The sequence below is a fragment of the Sorex fumeus genome, unplaced genomic scaffold, assembly GCF_029834395.1.
Source record: "Sorex fumeus unplaced genomic scaffold, SorFum_2.1 ptg000128l, whole genome shotgun sequence".
NCBI classification, from domain to species: domain Eukaryota; kingdom Metazoa; phylum Chordata; class Mammalia; order Eulipotyphla; family Soricidae; genus Sorex; species Sorex fumeus.
The window spans coordinates 34,743,701-34,758,838 of NW_026606185.1; the positions used below are offsets into that span (position 1 = coordinate 34,743,701).

The following is a 15,138-nucleotide window of genomic DNA, read 5'->3' on the forward strand; positions in this document are numbered from 1 at the left end:
AACCTTATACCTTGGAAGTAGACATTGTGTGTACACATAAAGGCAGAAAACAAAACCACTAATATTATATCTCCTGAAACATTTAGCACCTCTCAACAAGGGCACTGAACTGCTTTAAACAGTATTTTATTTACAGATCTAGCACTTCCTCAGATTTTCATTTCTCACTCCAACTTTCAGTTTTACAACCAGTTTCTTCTTTTCACTTCACAAATTATAGGACATAGGCCCCTCCCATAACCACATTATGTCTTACCACCTTTCAAATTAGAAATAAACTCAGACTGTATTTCACCTCCCATTCCCCGGGCTGGAGCGATAGCATAGCAGGTAGGGTGTTTGCCTTGCATGCGGCTGACCTGGGTTCGATTCCTCTGTCCCTCTCAGAGAGCCTGGCAAGCTACAGAGAGTACCCCACCCCCACGGCATAGCCTGGCAAGCTCCCATGGCATATTTGATATGCCAAAAACAGTAACAACAAGTCTCACAATGGAGATGTTACTGGTGCCCACTCAAACAAATCAATGAATAACGGGAGGACAGTGCTACAATTCCCCAGTGCAACCAATTCCCTAGTTCATTCAAAACAAAGGCAGATGATCAATCTTATCTTGTAATCAGTGCAAATGCTGAAGGTCAGCTGTGCAATCATGACTACTTGCAGGAGAAGGCTGCATGCTAAGAACACTTGTGATAGGGAACTTTCCTCTGGCCTCAGCATCCAGCTGTCACTGCCACTGATGTCTCTTCCAGGAGTAAAAGGTAGTGAAACTGGATATAAAATGAAGCAAAGGGTTGGAGAGATAATCTAGGGCTACAGGACTTGCCTTGCATATGGCTGGTTCCTGTCGAATCCCTCCATGGTCCCTTGAGTGCAGCCCCGGGGCCTCACCCACCATCACCAAGCACCCCTGTGGTATTCCGGGTAATCCCTGGAACCTTCTGAAGCAAGAAGCACCGAGAAGCACCATGACTTTGGGCCCTTGCACCAAGCCTTGTTGGATGAGAATTGCAGTGAGGGGTACCTCCTGAATACCTCTTGGGAGATCCCGAAAATAAAGTGATTTTTAAAAGACACAATGTGAAAATGTAGTGACTGGCCTAGTGAGAGAAGCTGAGCCCTCACATGTGAGCTGAGTCAAATGAAGACTAATCCACAGCCTTGGTCAGGAGAGTGTGTTTGGGAAGCATGTTGGATATGCCAGAATCTGAGAGGTAGTGCCTAATATGCGGTCAGTATTGAAGGATTTGTTGAAGGATTCAGAGTTAGGGCCAGGTAGGCAAACAGTTCTCATCTAAGCCTCTTGGACTTACCTTTCATATGGACAAATGAGAACTGGCACTCTAACCCTAGGAGACAGGCTAGTTTCTTGCAAATCACGGACTAGCTATCAGCTCCTGGAACTAACCCAGTTTGTACACCGACGACCAGATCTTGCATCTTTGTTTTTGTTGTTTTGCTTTGTGGCCATACCCAAAGGTGCTCAGGGCTTACTCCTGGCTCTGCACTCATAGATCATTCCTGGCAGGGGTCAGGGACTCTTTGTGGTGCTGGGGATTAAACCCAGGTTGGTCTCATGCAAGGCAAGTGCCCCACCTGCTGTATTATCTCCCCAGCCCCAGGTCTTGCATCCTTGATGTCAAGAACTCAGACACGAAATGTTTCAAAATAGAGACAGTCTACTGAAAACATCCCAGACTGGGGCCAGGGCCCAAAGAACACAAAGATGCCTTCATAATTTGCTTCACACCCTGAAAGGCAGAGACTCAACTCTCCTTAGAGAACTTGGAGTGGGGGCCTGCCTGGGACCAGGCACTGCTAGAAACTCTGGGCCCTGAACAGCCAGTCGGGGTCGACACATGAGAAGTCAGTGTGTTGGAGGTAAGGGGCATCATGAGTCAGAGACTAGGAGTAAAAACACCTACGAGGGGACCTGCACTGTGGAAGCAAATGCACAGAAAATGCCATAAAACCTCTCTAACGTATACCCAGCTCCATCACAAGCATGCATTCCACTCACAGCTCTTGCAATGACCAGAGAGGCTCCTCAGGCCTCCTTAGCCTAGGAGCAGAGGTGAAGAGTGAGCAGCTCTTTGGTCCAAGCCAGTGAAATCTCATTTTGGTTTATTTCATTGAAGGGAAGTCTTGGGCCCTTAAATGGCCCCAGCACAGGAAAATCCAGAACTTGTGTTTCGTGATAAGAAGTATGACACCTCCCTGGAAGAATGCCACCCTGGGACCCACCAGCCTCAGTGCCAGGACCAGGACTGCGGCTTCAAGAGGTTCCAGTTCTGAGGGGACAGAAGGAAAGTCTGGTGACTAACACGGAGCACCTGAAGCGTTTAATATTTCTGGAATTTTCACTGGCATTAATCAAGTCTCCACTTTTTTTTTAACTTGAATTGGACTTATTTTATTACTTGTTACCAGAAATATCGCAGATGTAAAAATGTTCACCTGCGTAAGACAAAAGAGTACAAAACCTCAGTAAGGGCTCCAACAAAGTCTGGGAAAGAAGGAATTAGGAAATAGAAAATAGGTTGTATAATTAAAAAATGTCCTGATTCCTGGGGGCATGGAGGTTTCACAGAGGAAGAAGCAACTGAGCTAGTCCTTAGAAACTAAGGAGGAAGAACTTGTGGGCCATGGGGAAACTCAGGGGAGCGAAGAAGGGCAGTAATTTCTGGTCAGTGACTTCTGGGATCTTCAGGTCCATTTTCTAAAGCTGCCTTAAGGCTAGGGTGGGTAGAAGGAGGAAAACTTAAGAAGTAATTTCAATTGTCCGGTGGAAGGGTGGTAAATTATGTTTCTTTTTGTTTTAATTGACATCTAATAAAATTAATGGAAAGGAAAAGAAACGAGCTAGATGATTTGAAAGTTCCCATGGTGATCTGAAGTGCTGTGGTTTTGTGATTCCTATTTAATGCATTCTCCCCGAGGGATTGGTAATTATACTTTAGCTTCTAGGCCTAGAGTGAAAAATTACATGCACTCCCAGAAAATGATTTGGAGGAGTTTTTCGGTATCTAGCTGGAAACTGTTCTTAAAAATATAGCTCAAATATTACCTCCAATGTCTACTAACAAGCCTTCTGACACATTTCATTTCCTTAAAGCTGCACTAAGAAAGCAACATCTCATTCTCCAGAGAAGCTCCAAAACCCTTCAAATTGCAAAGAAATATCCAAGTTTCTTGCTTAGGTTTTTAACTGTAGAAGGCTGTTCTTTGAAAACTAAAGTCAAGAATCAGAAGTGAGTTAAAGAAAGGTTTATATAAAACGTGTAAAATTTCTGGGTTTATAAAATTTCTCATCCACCTTTTTCCTTATTCTTTTTTAGAATCCTCAGGACCAGAACCAGAGCTCTAAGGAATTGTTTCTGAACATTCACAGCTGCTCGCATCCAGTTCAGTTCTGTCATCTTAGAGAAAAACTATTTCAGAAAAGAACAAAAGAAAAATCCATCTTCCAAGAGCTACAACTGAATTTTTTTTTCACCTAACAAGTATTTATCAAATTCCCACTAGGAGTGGCAGGTAAAGTTGAACAGAAAATGTTCCTTGTCCTCAAACATCTCAAACCAGTAGAGCTATTTTTACATAGATTTTAACATGCTTTAGCTTTTAATAATTGTCACTTTGATAGATACAATCAAAATTGATTTAAATGAGGTTAGTACCTTTCTAAAAGATCGAGTGTCTCAATGAGGGTCATTAGATTTAAGAAACACAACTCAGTTCAGCTTACTTGAATGACAAAGGTTTATTTAAGGAGTTACACACATCTCACCGAACACAAAATGGATACAGTTCTGCCTACAGGGATTGGGTATGGAAAACCATCAGAATGGAAAGAACCATCTTTCCCTCTCTGTATTAAAAATGTTTAAAATCTATTAGTAAGAAATAACAAGAAACTGTGTACAAAAAAATAAAATTGGGGGCCAGAGACAGACGAGGGTTCAGATTCTTTCCTCATATGCAGCCTCTCTTGGTTCAATCCTCAGCACCACATAAGGTTTCACCAGGAGTGACCCCTGAGAACAGAGCCAGGAATAATCACTGAGTACCACTGGTATGGCTCAACCTTCTAACCCCACACCAAAAAAAAAAAAATCACAGCAAAAACATATAAAGGAAAAGATCCTACAAAACACGAAAACTTGGCATTCACTGGGAACAGTTATCAAATAGGAATCAGTGTCTTTAAAGTTGATCAAGTTAACCACTTGTAAAGAACAGGCTTATTAAATATTTTCTCTGCATTATCTAAGTTAAAAAATGTATTTTCTGTTTAAAGTCATTTTTAGGGTTGGCTTTTTCATTTTATATTAATGAAAACATTGACCTCGTTGCAGTTCCTAACTAAAGAAAATCATACTGCATAGCCAATCCCTTTTGTTTTATAACAAACAACAAATACACTTTATTTCCCCATATGCCATCCCCAAAGGGAAATGTTTCACATACTGTGAAAACTATTTTTCTGCACAGGACACTACTGGAAATAGCACAAAAGCAGAACACAGCCCAGGCTCCATTTGCTATGGTTGTGGAGTGTGTGAGAACCCAGAGCCCACTCACCCCAGTCCCGTCCAGGCAAGATGCTTTCAATCTTTTGCTACTCTTAGAAAAAAAGTCTAAAAATAAGTAACTAGGTATAAATTTGCATGTATGAGCTATGTTTTGATGGTACATGCTTTTATTATTTGCTTTTTGGGTCACACCTGGCGATGCACAGGGGTTACTCCTGGCTCTGCACTCAGGAATTACTCCTGGCAGTGATCAGGGGACCATCTGGGATGCAGGGGATCAAATCCGGGTCAGCCATGTGCAAGGCAAATGCTCTACCCACTGTGCTATCTCTCCAGCCCCAGTACATGCTTTTAAAAAGGCGTGCAGCCTAGAGGTTTTAGTACATTTCTTGAATATTTCTAAATTCCTTTCCATGGGGTCCTTTGTGAGTTTCTGCATCATGAGGAGAGTGAGCGCCACTTCTTCACAGTCTCACCAATGGTGCTAGTGAAACCAGTGTGATGGTACTTATATTGTTTGTCAATGTGAAATCAGAATTGGTACTTACATCGTTTGCCAATGTGGTGGGTCAGAATCAGTCCTTTGATACAAGTGCAACCTGTGTCTCTGTGGGTGGAATTTATCTTTTGAATTGAACTCTTGGCTTCATTTTAAACTTGTCTACAGCTATACCACCCTGAACATGCCCAATCTCAACTGAACTTATTTCGCAGTAATCGGAGATTCAAGTTTATGTGTAAGGAATGCAACAGAGAGAGCCCTGTCCCCTTTCTCTCTCCCAACGATTTCAATGAGTTGGTCAAGATGGTGTAAATGCATCCCATTCTCTTCTTCCACTGATACCAGATAATCACAAAGACCCAATAGACTGAAAATTGTTGCAAAGAAGACAAACTGCCTACAGACATGGGATGGGATTTGAGCTCCATTTTTTCCTTGTTCTCCCTCCCCCCCATAACCCAGAAGAGGTTCAAAGTCCTCCTTACTCTCTGAAACCCAGAAACATCCAAAACAACAGGCCAAATCCGTGGAAAAACCTACTCTCAGTAGCTTAAGATTGAAGGAGAGGGCCTGGAGAGAATACAAGTGAGGCATTTGCCTTGTATGCGGCTGACTCTGGTTTGATGGTCAGCACCACAGATGGTCCTCTGTACCCAGCTATGGGTCACTCCTGAGCAGAGAGCCATGAGGACTTCTGGGCATACCTCCTTATTCCTCAAATAGGAATAGGTAGGGCAGCAGATACCACCAAAGCACACCCACCAATTCTCCAGAGAGGCAAAAAGCCAGCAGGGTAGGGGAACCCAGGTCCACTCCACCCTTTCCAAGGCCTTGGCACTGTCCTCCCCACAGGGCCTCTGATGGTGTTCTAAGGCCCAGCTTCTTTATTTTGGGGGCCTCATCTGGCTCTGATCCAGAGCTATTCTTGCTCTGTGCTCAGTTACTGCTTTGTTTGCACACCTATTTTATATACCTATACGGCCGAGCTGGGTTCGATTCCTCCGCCCCTCTCAGAGAGCCTGGCAAGCTACCGAGAGTATTCAATATGCCAAACACAGTAACAAAAAGTCTCACAATGGAGACGTTACTGGGCCCGCTCGAGCAAATCGGTGAACAACGGGAGGACAGTGGACAGTGGACTTACGTTGCAAAAACCAAGTTGTGTGGGAAAAGTTTAAGAAGCTCGGCTCTATGGGAAGGTCCAGCTTTTTATGTGACCTGAGACTTTTGTCTATTTTCCTACTGGGTTTCCAAATACATTATAAAATATTTTGAGTAAAACGGAGTTCATTTCATGAGATGCCCTGGCATGAATCTCCCTTAATTGGCTTTAGCCTCGTTGCAAGAAGGAACTGTGTATTGTTCGGATTATTTTCCCTCTGGTCCCCAGCACTCAGTGAGACAAAGTAGGTGCTCAATAAATGACCAAAAAAAAAAAAAAACCTATGGGGGCTTATAGGAATAGAGACAAGGATACCAGAACCTGCTTGAAAGGTTTAGACTGCACAGTCACTATATGCAAAATGACATTCATACAAGGTCAAGGGAAATGAAAGGGAAATTTGGTTACCGTAGTAAGTAACCTTGTTCTGCCTGAACAAAAGCACACACAGGGTATTATAAAGACTCCAGGAAAAGGCACAGCCAGCAAGATCTTTTATTCTGAAACAGTCTTGGTAGGAAAAAAAAAAGAACAGGATGAAAGAGAGTCACAAGTTTATATTAAAGAAAATCAGAATCCTTGAAAATAAACTAGTTATATTTCAAACAACTTCCGTTGGAAATTAGGCTTCAGAGGTAAATTAGCACCTCTCCTTTGAAAGGAAAAGAGGTGTTTTCAGCATCTGCTCTTAAACTCTTTCAAAATAACAGCAGTGTCTTTTTTATTTTTTTAAACAACATTTTTTAGAAAGAGTGAATTTCATTTTCCTGTTTGATTTTTAAATAAAATTCCCTTGGCAGTGAATCCTTCACTATTCTTGTTTAAAATAACTAACCTATATTAATTTTGAAAAGCAACATTTTTAAGCTTTAAATATGTTGAGGAAAAGAGGAGTCTGCCTCTCATTTAGAAATATTTGTAGGTAGGTCAAAACACATTTTGATAATGATCCTAAATGGTCATAATTAAGGCAGTGGTCCATTTCACGCAGTTCAGGAAGCAAGTATGAGATTCGTGTGTTAATGGAACAGTACTTTAGAATGCGGTGTACTGCATACTTGTGGAGATGGCAAAGAGGGTTACCTTAATAGAACCATTCATTCATTGAACACTGTGCTTGATGCCGGAACAAAACTAACACCACAGACCACTGCTCTTAAAAGGCTAACAATCTGTGGGAGAAAGGAAATGGGCCAATAAAAGGCATGCTTTCCTGTAGATTTATGTGCTACAGAGCAAGAAGGGAACAGATGAAAAACTTTACTCAGCTGGGCCAGAGAAGGCTTTCTCTGAAGATTTCATTGAATTTAGGGAGGAGGACCACATCCAGTGGTGCTCAGTCATCAAGCCCATTGAGTCTGGGGCTAGGACAGAACCATGTGGTGGTGAAGGTAAGCGCCTAAACCTCTATACCGTCCATCTTTCCAAATCAAGTTTACTGAATAGTATGTGGTAGGTCCTTTCAGAGCTGAGGGTTGGGGGGAATCGGCAAAGGGGCAGAAGTCACAAGCTGACAGGAGCTAGAGAATGGAGGAGTATGTAAGCAATGAGAGGTATAAAGGCAAGTCAAAGTCCAATTGTGAAGATGCTGGTGTGACAAAGAGAATAGCTGAACCTAATGCTGTAGGAAGTGAGACGCCACTGATAGATTTTAAGCAAGAGAGCATTTCCAGAGACACGATTTCTGTGGCAATATGAAAGATGGAGTCAAGGAAAAGGACAAAATTTTTCTGCAAGAAATAACAGGGGGAAATTCTAGTAGTTCTGAAAAGAAAGACCAGATGGACTGGAGGGACAAGAGGCGAAGTAAATGCTGAGCTTAGAGGAGGAAGAGGACAAAGAAGGACGTGTCCTTCAGTGGCTTTATATTTTACATTCAAAAAAATTTTCTCAATATTAAGGCACCATGATTTTTCAGGCATACAATGTTCCAAAACTAATCCTACCATCAACATCAACTTCTCTCCACCAATGTCACAGGTTCCTCCTCTGCCAGTCTGTCTCTGTCAGGCACATTTTTCAGTTCGGTGGTTGTGTACTTTGGGTCTCACGCTTACAGTATTGGTTCTGTAGTTCAGATTTATACGTATACCACACCTCTACATCACAGATGTGCCCAAGGCCCTTCACTCCTACTCTGTTACCTCTCATCATTCTTACTCCCCTCCACAATCTCTCTCCTTTTCCATTTTTTTTCATTTCTGTAATCTAGGGTCATGGTTATCTATCCCCCCCTTTCATAATTTGAACTCCATGCTCCTGTTATTCTTCCATATACTACAGAAAAGTGAACTCGTTGGGTGTTTATCCTTCTTTTGACATACTTAACGTGATATCCTCCAGTTCCAATCCAGCTGCAGCAAATTACATGATTCATTATTCTTTGCAGCTGCATAGCATTCCTTTGTGTATATATAAGATACTTCCACCATCCATTCGTCTGTTGTTGGGCACCTAGATTGATGCAATTTCCTAACTGGTGTGTTGAGTGCCGCAATGAATAGTGGTCCGCACATGTCCTTTTTGAATGAATGCTTTTGTATCCTAGGAGTAGATACCAAGACGTGAGATTGCCGTGGCAATTTGTGTCTTATGTCTGTAATAATTTAATAGCTATATTAGCAGTAGCAGTATAACATTGTTAGCGGCCAACCCGAGTTCGATTCCTCCGCCCCTCTCGGAGAGCCCGGCAAGCTACCGAGAGTATTCGATATGCCAGACACAGTAACAACAAAGTCTCCAATGGAGACGTTACTGGGCCCGCTCGAGCAAATCGACGATCAACGGGAGGGCCTTTACCTTTTACCTTTAGCGTATTAGCGAAACACAGAAAGTATCATGCTAAGTGAAATTAGAGACAGGAACAGAATGATTTCTCTCTTATGTAGGAATCAAAGAATCATAGTAATGAAATAACAGCCAAAGGCAACAGAACCTGAAGACTGGTCTATAGAACTGAGCTTCCTGTGGTGGAGGATGGTGGTTGAGGGAGGGACATGCTGGTGGAGAATGTGGTGTTGGGTATTCATGAAAGCCTCTTGAACATTATTGTGGAGCTGGGAGAGTGTACAGATGGCCAGTCATTTGCCTTGCATGCAGTCAAATCAGGCTAAATTTCCAGCACCAAATGTGGTCCCCCAAACATCACCAGGAGTGATCCCTGAGGGTAGAGCCAGGAGTAACTCCACTTATCACTTGGGTATGGCATTGAAAAAAAAAGTGTTGTAAATCACAGGGCCTGAATTTTTCATTTAAGGCTTTTTAACTAATAAAAAAATCCATTACCAGTTTCCACTAATTTTTATGATCATAATTAGACTGATAAAAATATTTTAATAGTATGTCCTATATGAGGAGGGGGCCACCCCAGAGGTACTCAGGGACCCTTAAATATTACCATGTCTCTTTTAAGATTAAAAAAAAGGAGAGGGTGATATTTAAATATATTTTACTGAAACTTGCAAATGCAAGCCATGATCATTTTAAGCATAGTTTGCAACCCAAGAATAACCATGTTGTCATCAACAATTCACTTGATATAAAGGATAAAACAATGAATTACCCAGATAACCCCCAAAAAGTCCTGAGTAAAAATAATTGCATCATCACACAATGTCTTTAGAACATTATATTTCATAAAAGACAATGATAAAAAAGTACAAACATTTCTATGAGAAGCAAAAGAAAAAATGAGTACAAGAAATTTTTAGCATTTATTTCAGTGCATTTTACATAGAAGCCTTTCAGATCTTAATAAATAAAATAATTTTAAGTACACTTTTCTTTCTGATAAACAATGCTAGGACATTTAAGTTCTCTCAGTTGGCATACTTACAAATACAAGATAATAAATATAGAATAATAATATTTACCTGACTGAAATGTATGTAAAGGAATATAAGATAAGCAAAGGCAAAATAAAATTATATAAAATCTGCCTTCATTTGTAGGGTGTCTCCAAAAGGAGGAGTATAATGAATTGTATATTTTTCCACTTTGCCTTAAAATGGATATTAATATTTCAGCTGGGAAAGAAGTAAAGCAAGTTTTTTAAATATATTTTTATTTACATAAGAATGCAAATAAGATTTCCTTACTGAACAGCTTTTCATAAAATACAAACAGAAATTCAGATTAAAGAAATATTCACTAAATTCTAGTTCTGACAAAGATTAAAGCAACTAGTTACACTGTGACACTACAAATATGTGCACGTTTCCCTTTTCCTTTCTACAAACAGACCCATTAATCATTCCTACTTTCTAGCTAAGAGGTACTATATTACTTTTCCAATAGTGCCATAGGGTCTTCATAATAACTGTCTACAATTTTTTGACTTTGAGACTAAAAAGTACAAGAGATAATTTTCCAAGAATGTCTTCATAGTTTTTTTTTAAGGTTTCAACTTGCTTGATTTGATTTCTCTATAACTGAAATAAAACTTCCTGTAGATAAACCTAGCATTGCATCTAATACCGAGCAGGTTATCAATATATGTTCCAGAGCAGTAATCAATACATTGCATCCAATACCGAGCAGGTATTCTCTTCATCAAATATAACCATGAAGAGGATGGTTTTGTATTTTCAAGGCATTTGTTAATATATATGAAACACATATTTTCACACAAGTAAAATAACTGGGCAAAGCTCTGTTACTCTTATGAAAACACACCAAAGTCACTATTTAGAAGCAAAATCAATTTTAAGTATGTTTTAAGTTTTACTTTAAAAAGAAAAATAAAAATGTGATTATTTTACACAAAATGGAAAAGCACATTAAAAATTTCAAAAAGAAAAACATATTTGTACTAACCCTCAAACAAAATTAATTAGATGTAATTCAAGAAAATAAGGCAAAACTAGTAGTATTGTGTTCTCTTGAAAATGTAAAATGTGTATCAAAATGAAAAGATTTCAAAATGTGGAGAGTGCCACATTAAAAATATATGTTTTACTAATAAAATTCAGAAACAGCCCTAATTTCCCCTCCAACTAAAATATTTAAGTCTCATTGGGTAAATTATGCTCCTATGTCCTTACAATCTTGTAAATAATCAAATTTGAACATTCCCAGCCTACTTTCTTTCATTTTATCAAAAATTTAAAACTACAGTGGCTACAAGACAGAAAATAAATCATTTCTTAATCTTATTTTTCATGATGTTTGATTTTTCATTATTTTGAGTAACAGCAAACAAAAAGATAAATATTTACACCTCCTCTAAGAAACAAATTTTGGACAGTCCTGCTTGGCATTATAACAGGTCTACCAATTTTTTCAAAGTATAAGAATTGCAGTTATTTCATAATCTTGTCTGTGGTTATTTGTACTATCAATAATATCACAGAAATGACATTTCAAAATTAAAACTACAACCTGAGATAGATAACCATATTTCTGTTTTAGGTGAATAATTTGTGAGGAAACATAGTAAAAGTAGCTCTCATTTATAGATTTCTATTGTTTTTCATTGTTGAAAATTCACTTTACAAATATACAATGTTTTGCTTTAAATTTGTGAAAATATCTGAATATTTTAAATAATCTTTGGTTAACTATAATAGTTTTCAAAGCAAGGATGTTGTTTGGTGCTGTCATGAAAACAGCATCCAAATTTGATGTCAGATAGTGAGACTTGTTTTCAGGGAAGTGTCTATAACAATGTATTAAATAACTGATTGTGTATTTTAAGAGTTCTACTAATTCATGTTTTTAGTGAGGATATTTTAAGAATTTATACCACAGATATAATCTGTAAATGAAAATAATGGTTTAAATGAACTTTGCCAACATTAAAGGATCTCTTCAAAACCTGAAATTCCATGAATCTAAGAATTAAAATTTGTTTCAATCTACTAAGCATTTATTTTCACAAAAATAGAACATTTATCTAATAGTACAATCCATTTGTATATTTTAACTACTACTGTGCTTTCTAAAAGCTCATTCTTTTCAAAGAAAATGGTTCTGATTTTTTTCAAATGAAATTTATTTTTGGCTTTCTGAAATGGAAATAATAAAAATGCTAATCAGAATTAAAAATAAGAGAAAGAAAATACAAAGTACACACACACACACAGAACCTTTTGAGGCACAAAATCCCTGACACTTAACACCAGAGGTACATGAAAGACAATTAACATAAAAAAAGATCCTTTATATCATGTCACATCACAACTTTTAAAATTTTCTTGGTAATACTCATGCAATATGCATAAACAATATGGTTGTGATTTAGCAAAATCTGATGAGATTGCAAGCAAGGAATAAAATAGATGATCCTATAAGGAAGAAAAGCTGTTTAAGCCCTCCCCTCTTATCCTTTAAAACTCTAAGAGAGCTGTGACTTCTTCCACACAAAAGGCTGAAGGTCTAAAGCTCAAAACTAGTATAACAGTTTACTGTATTAGTTGGCTGTCAATTATTGACAGTTCCTTCATCTCACACAAGGGTTAACCTTTGTTTAGTGACAGATTTACACTGTTTTTCCCATGCAAATAAAAAATGTCTATAAAAATCCCATAAAGGCATAACCAATTACATGCAAAACTGCAACACATCTAATTTCTCAACATTTTGAACACATTAATTTACATCACATATGTACAAAATAGGTTTAAACAGAAATAAAGCATTCTCTTCGGTTAAATTACAGATTTTAGTATAAAAATTTTCTCTTTATAAGGAGTGCTCTGAACTTCCAGTCTTAAGCAATGGCATGTGGTGTCTGCAGTATTTCCCAAGGGGTATCCCAGAGTCCACAATGAGCAGACGGAGGATGACTCGATAATCCTGCACTGTAAACACGGGGGCCTCTCGGCTCATCTCACAGGGCACTGGGACAGGTCCATTCACAGTCCTCCACTTAGAGTTGGCTACAAGTTTATTATCCAGCATTGGGATCCATTCAGCCATGAAAGCCACTTCCTTTAATAGTCTTCGATTGGAGCTAACTCTGGCATGAGGTTTACAGATATATTTGTATACAACCTATCAACCAGTACTTTTGGCGTACATATTAAATTATTCAGACCATCGATGAACTGACGTTCTTTCGAATATCTTAGTAATTTATACCTACAATGTTAGAGGGGGAAACGAAGAGTAACAGATATATATTCAAAGAGAAAATCCAATGAGGAATATACTCAAGGTCATAATTACAGCATTGACAGCTCTTTACAATGTCTGGTTATCATGCATAATTAAAAAAAATTTATACCATTATTTTAAGTTTGCATTTTTACTTGTCTTAAGACCACCCAATATAACACAATGAATTACTACTAAGCTATAAGAAAAGATGAGAGAGGTCAGAGTGATGGTACAGCAGGGTGTTTGCCTTGCAGAAGGCTGACACAGATTTGATTCCTGGCACCCCTTACTGTCCCCAGAGCCTACCAGGAGTGATCCCTGAGTGCAGAGCCAGGAATAAGCCCTAAGCACTGCCAGGTGTGACCCCAAAACAAACCACACAACCGAGATGAAAAACAAACCACACAACAGAGATGAAATCATGCAATTCACTACTACATGCTGAACTAGAGGATATCAAGCTGAGTAAATTCAGCAGAGAGCTGTACACAGATCACATACGTGGAATATAAAAAAAAAAAAGAAATTAAGGGATAACAAAAAATTAAATGCAACAGTAGACCCAAGTCAGCCAAGAGAACTGAGACTGTTAAGGGAGCAAGGAAGAGAGTAGATAAGGGGACCTTGACAGTGGCAGAGGGACACCAACTCTCTAGTGTTTGGTGTGGTGCTGAATATTGTATGCCTAAGTTTTTATTAATAACAGCATTGTAAATTGCAGTGCCTAAATAAATTTTTAAATATTAAATAAAATGCCACCTAAAATTTACTTTAAACTCATAAAAATTTTTCAATAAAATTAACATTTACATTAAGATACTTTTACAGAGTTAACGTGTGCACATACATCTATGTGAGTGTAGCTCTTCAAAATATGCACGTAAATGCTTTATTTATATAAAGAAAATGAGAGTGTGGTGTATTTGAAAAAATTCTTTCACACATTAGATAAATTTGAAGTCTTGTCATCTAAAGATGATGTTAAACTTACCGTCCTAAAAACTGGACTTCCCCTCTGTGGTGATGAGGAATAGATTTGTACTTTCCCAAGTCTCCCTCTGGTCTTGTTACGTTATATCCAGCATAGTGAACTCTACAATAAAATACATGGAAATGAAAATATAAGGAAAGAAAACCTGACAAAAAAAAATGAAGTACAAGAATCAACTTCAAGTGCAAACCTTTTTTCCACTATATCTGTAGAACAAGTACAGAAGTCACTCAATGAGAAAAGGGAGAAAAGGAGATTTAGAAACCTCAAATTTTTTCTACCCCAAAGAATCTTTTCTTATAATACCAAACTTAAATTTATCTAGTAGAAAGGAACCTATAGAAATTTTATTATTAAGCAACTGGCCCCTCAACTTACCTATTCCAAAGGTCATCATCTTCTCCTCCCCATCCCCAGAAGGCATTGGGAAAACCATTGATCTTTCTAAACTGTTCCACTGTCAGTCCACTCACACCACCAAAAAATTCTTTGTATGGAAGACTGGAAGAGAAAGCAGGATACAACATTCATTTCCAAAAATGGAATCACGGGGCCAGAGCGATAGTACAGTGGGTAAGGTGTCTGCATTGCACACGGCTGACCCGGGTTCGATCCCTGGCATCCCATATGCCCCCCCCAGACCCCTGCCCGAACACTGCCAGGGCTAATTCCTGAGTGCAGTGCCAGGAGTAACCTCTGTGCACTGCAGGGTGTGACCCAAAAAAAGACAAAAAAATAATAATAATTGCACTGCAGCACTGTCCTCCCACTGTTCATCAATTTGCTCGAGTGGGTCCTGTAACGTCTCCATTGTGAGACTTGTTGTTACTGTGTTTGACATATAGAATACAT

At 38.8% G+C, this 15,138-nt stretch overlaps 1 protein-coding gene across 1 annotated transcript in view; it reads right to left on the bottom strand.

Moving 5' to 3' along the window:
• Nucleotides 1–9,810: 9,810 nt before the first annotated feature.
• B4GALT6 (beta-1,4-galactosyltransferase 6) overlaps nt 9,811–15,138 on the bottom strand; it is a 75,325-nt gene continuing 69,997 nt past the window's right edge. Inside the window, exons 7-9 of the mRNA XM_056138063.1 lie at nt 14,665–14,787; nt 14,287–14,388; nt 9,811–13,277 (exon numbers count right to left, since the gene is read on the bottom strand). Coding sequence (XP_055994038.1) covers nt 13,130–13,277; nt 14,287–14,388; nt 14,665–14,787 — 373 coding nt within the window. The 3' untranslated portion in view covers nt 9,811–13,129. The remainder of the gene's footprint in view (nt 13,278–14,286; nt 14,389–14,664; nt 14,788–15,138) is intronic.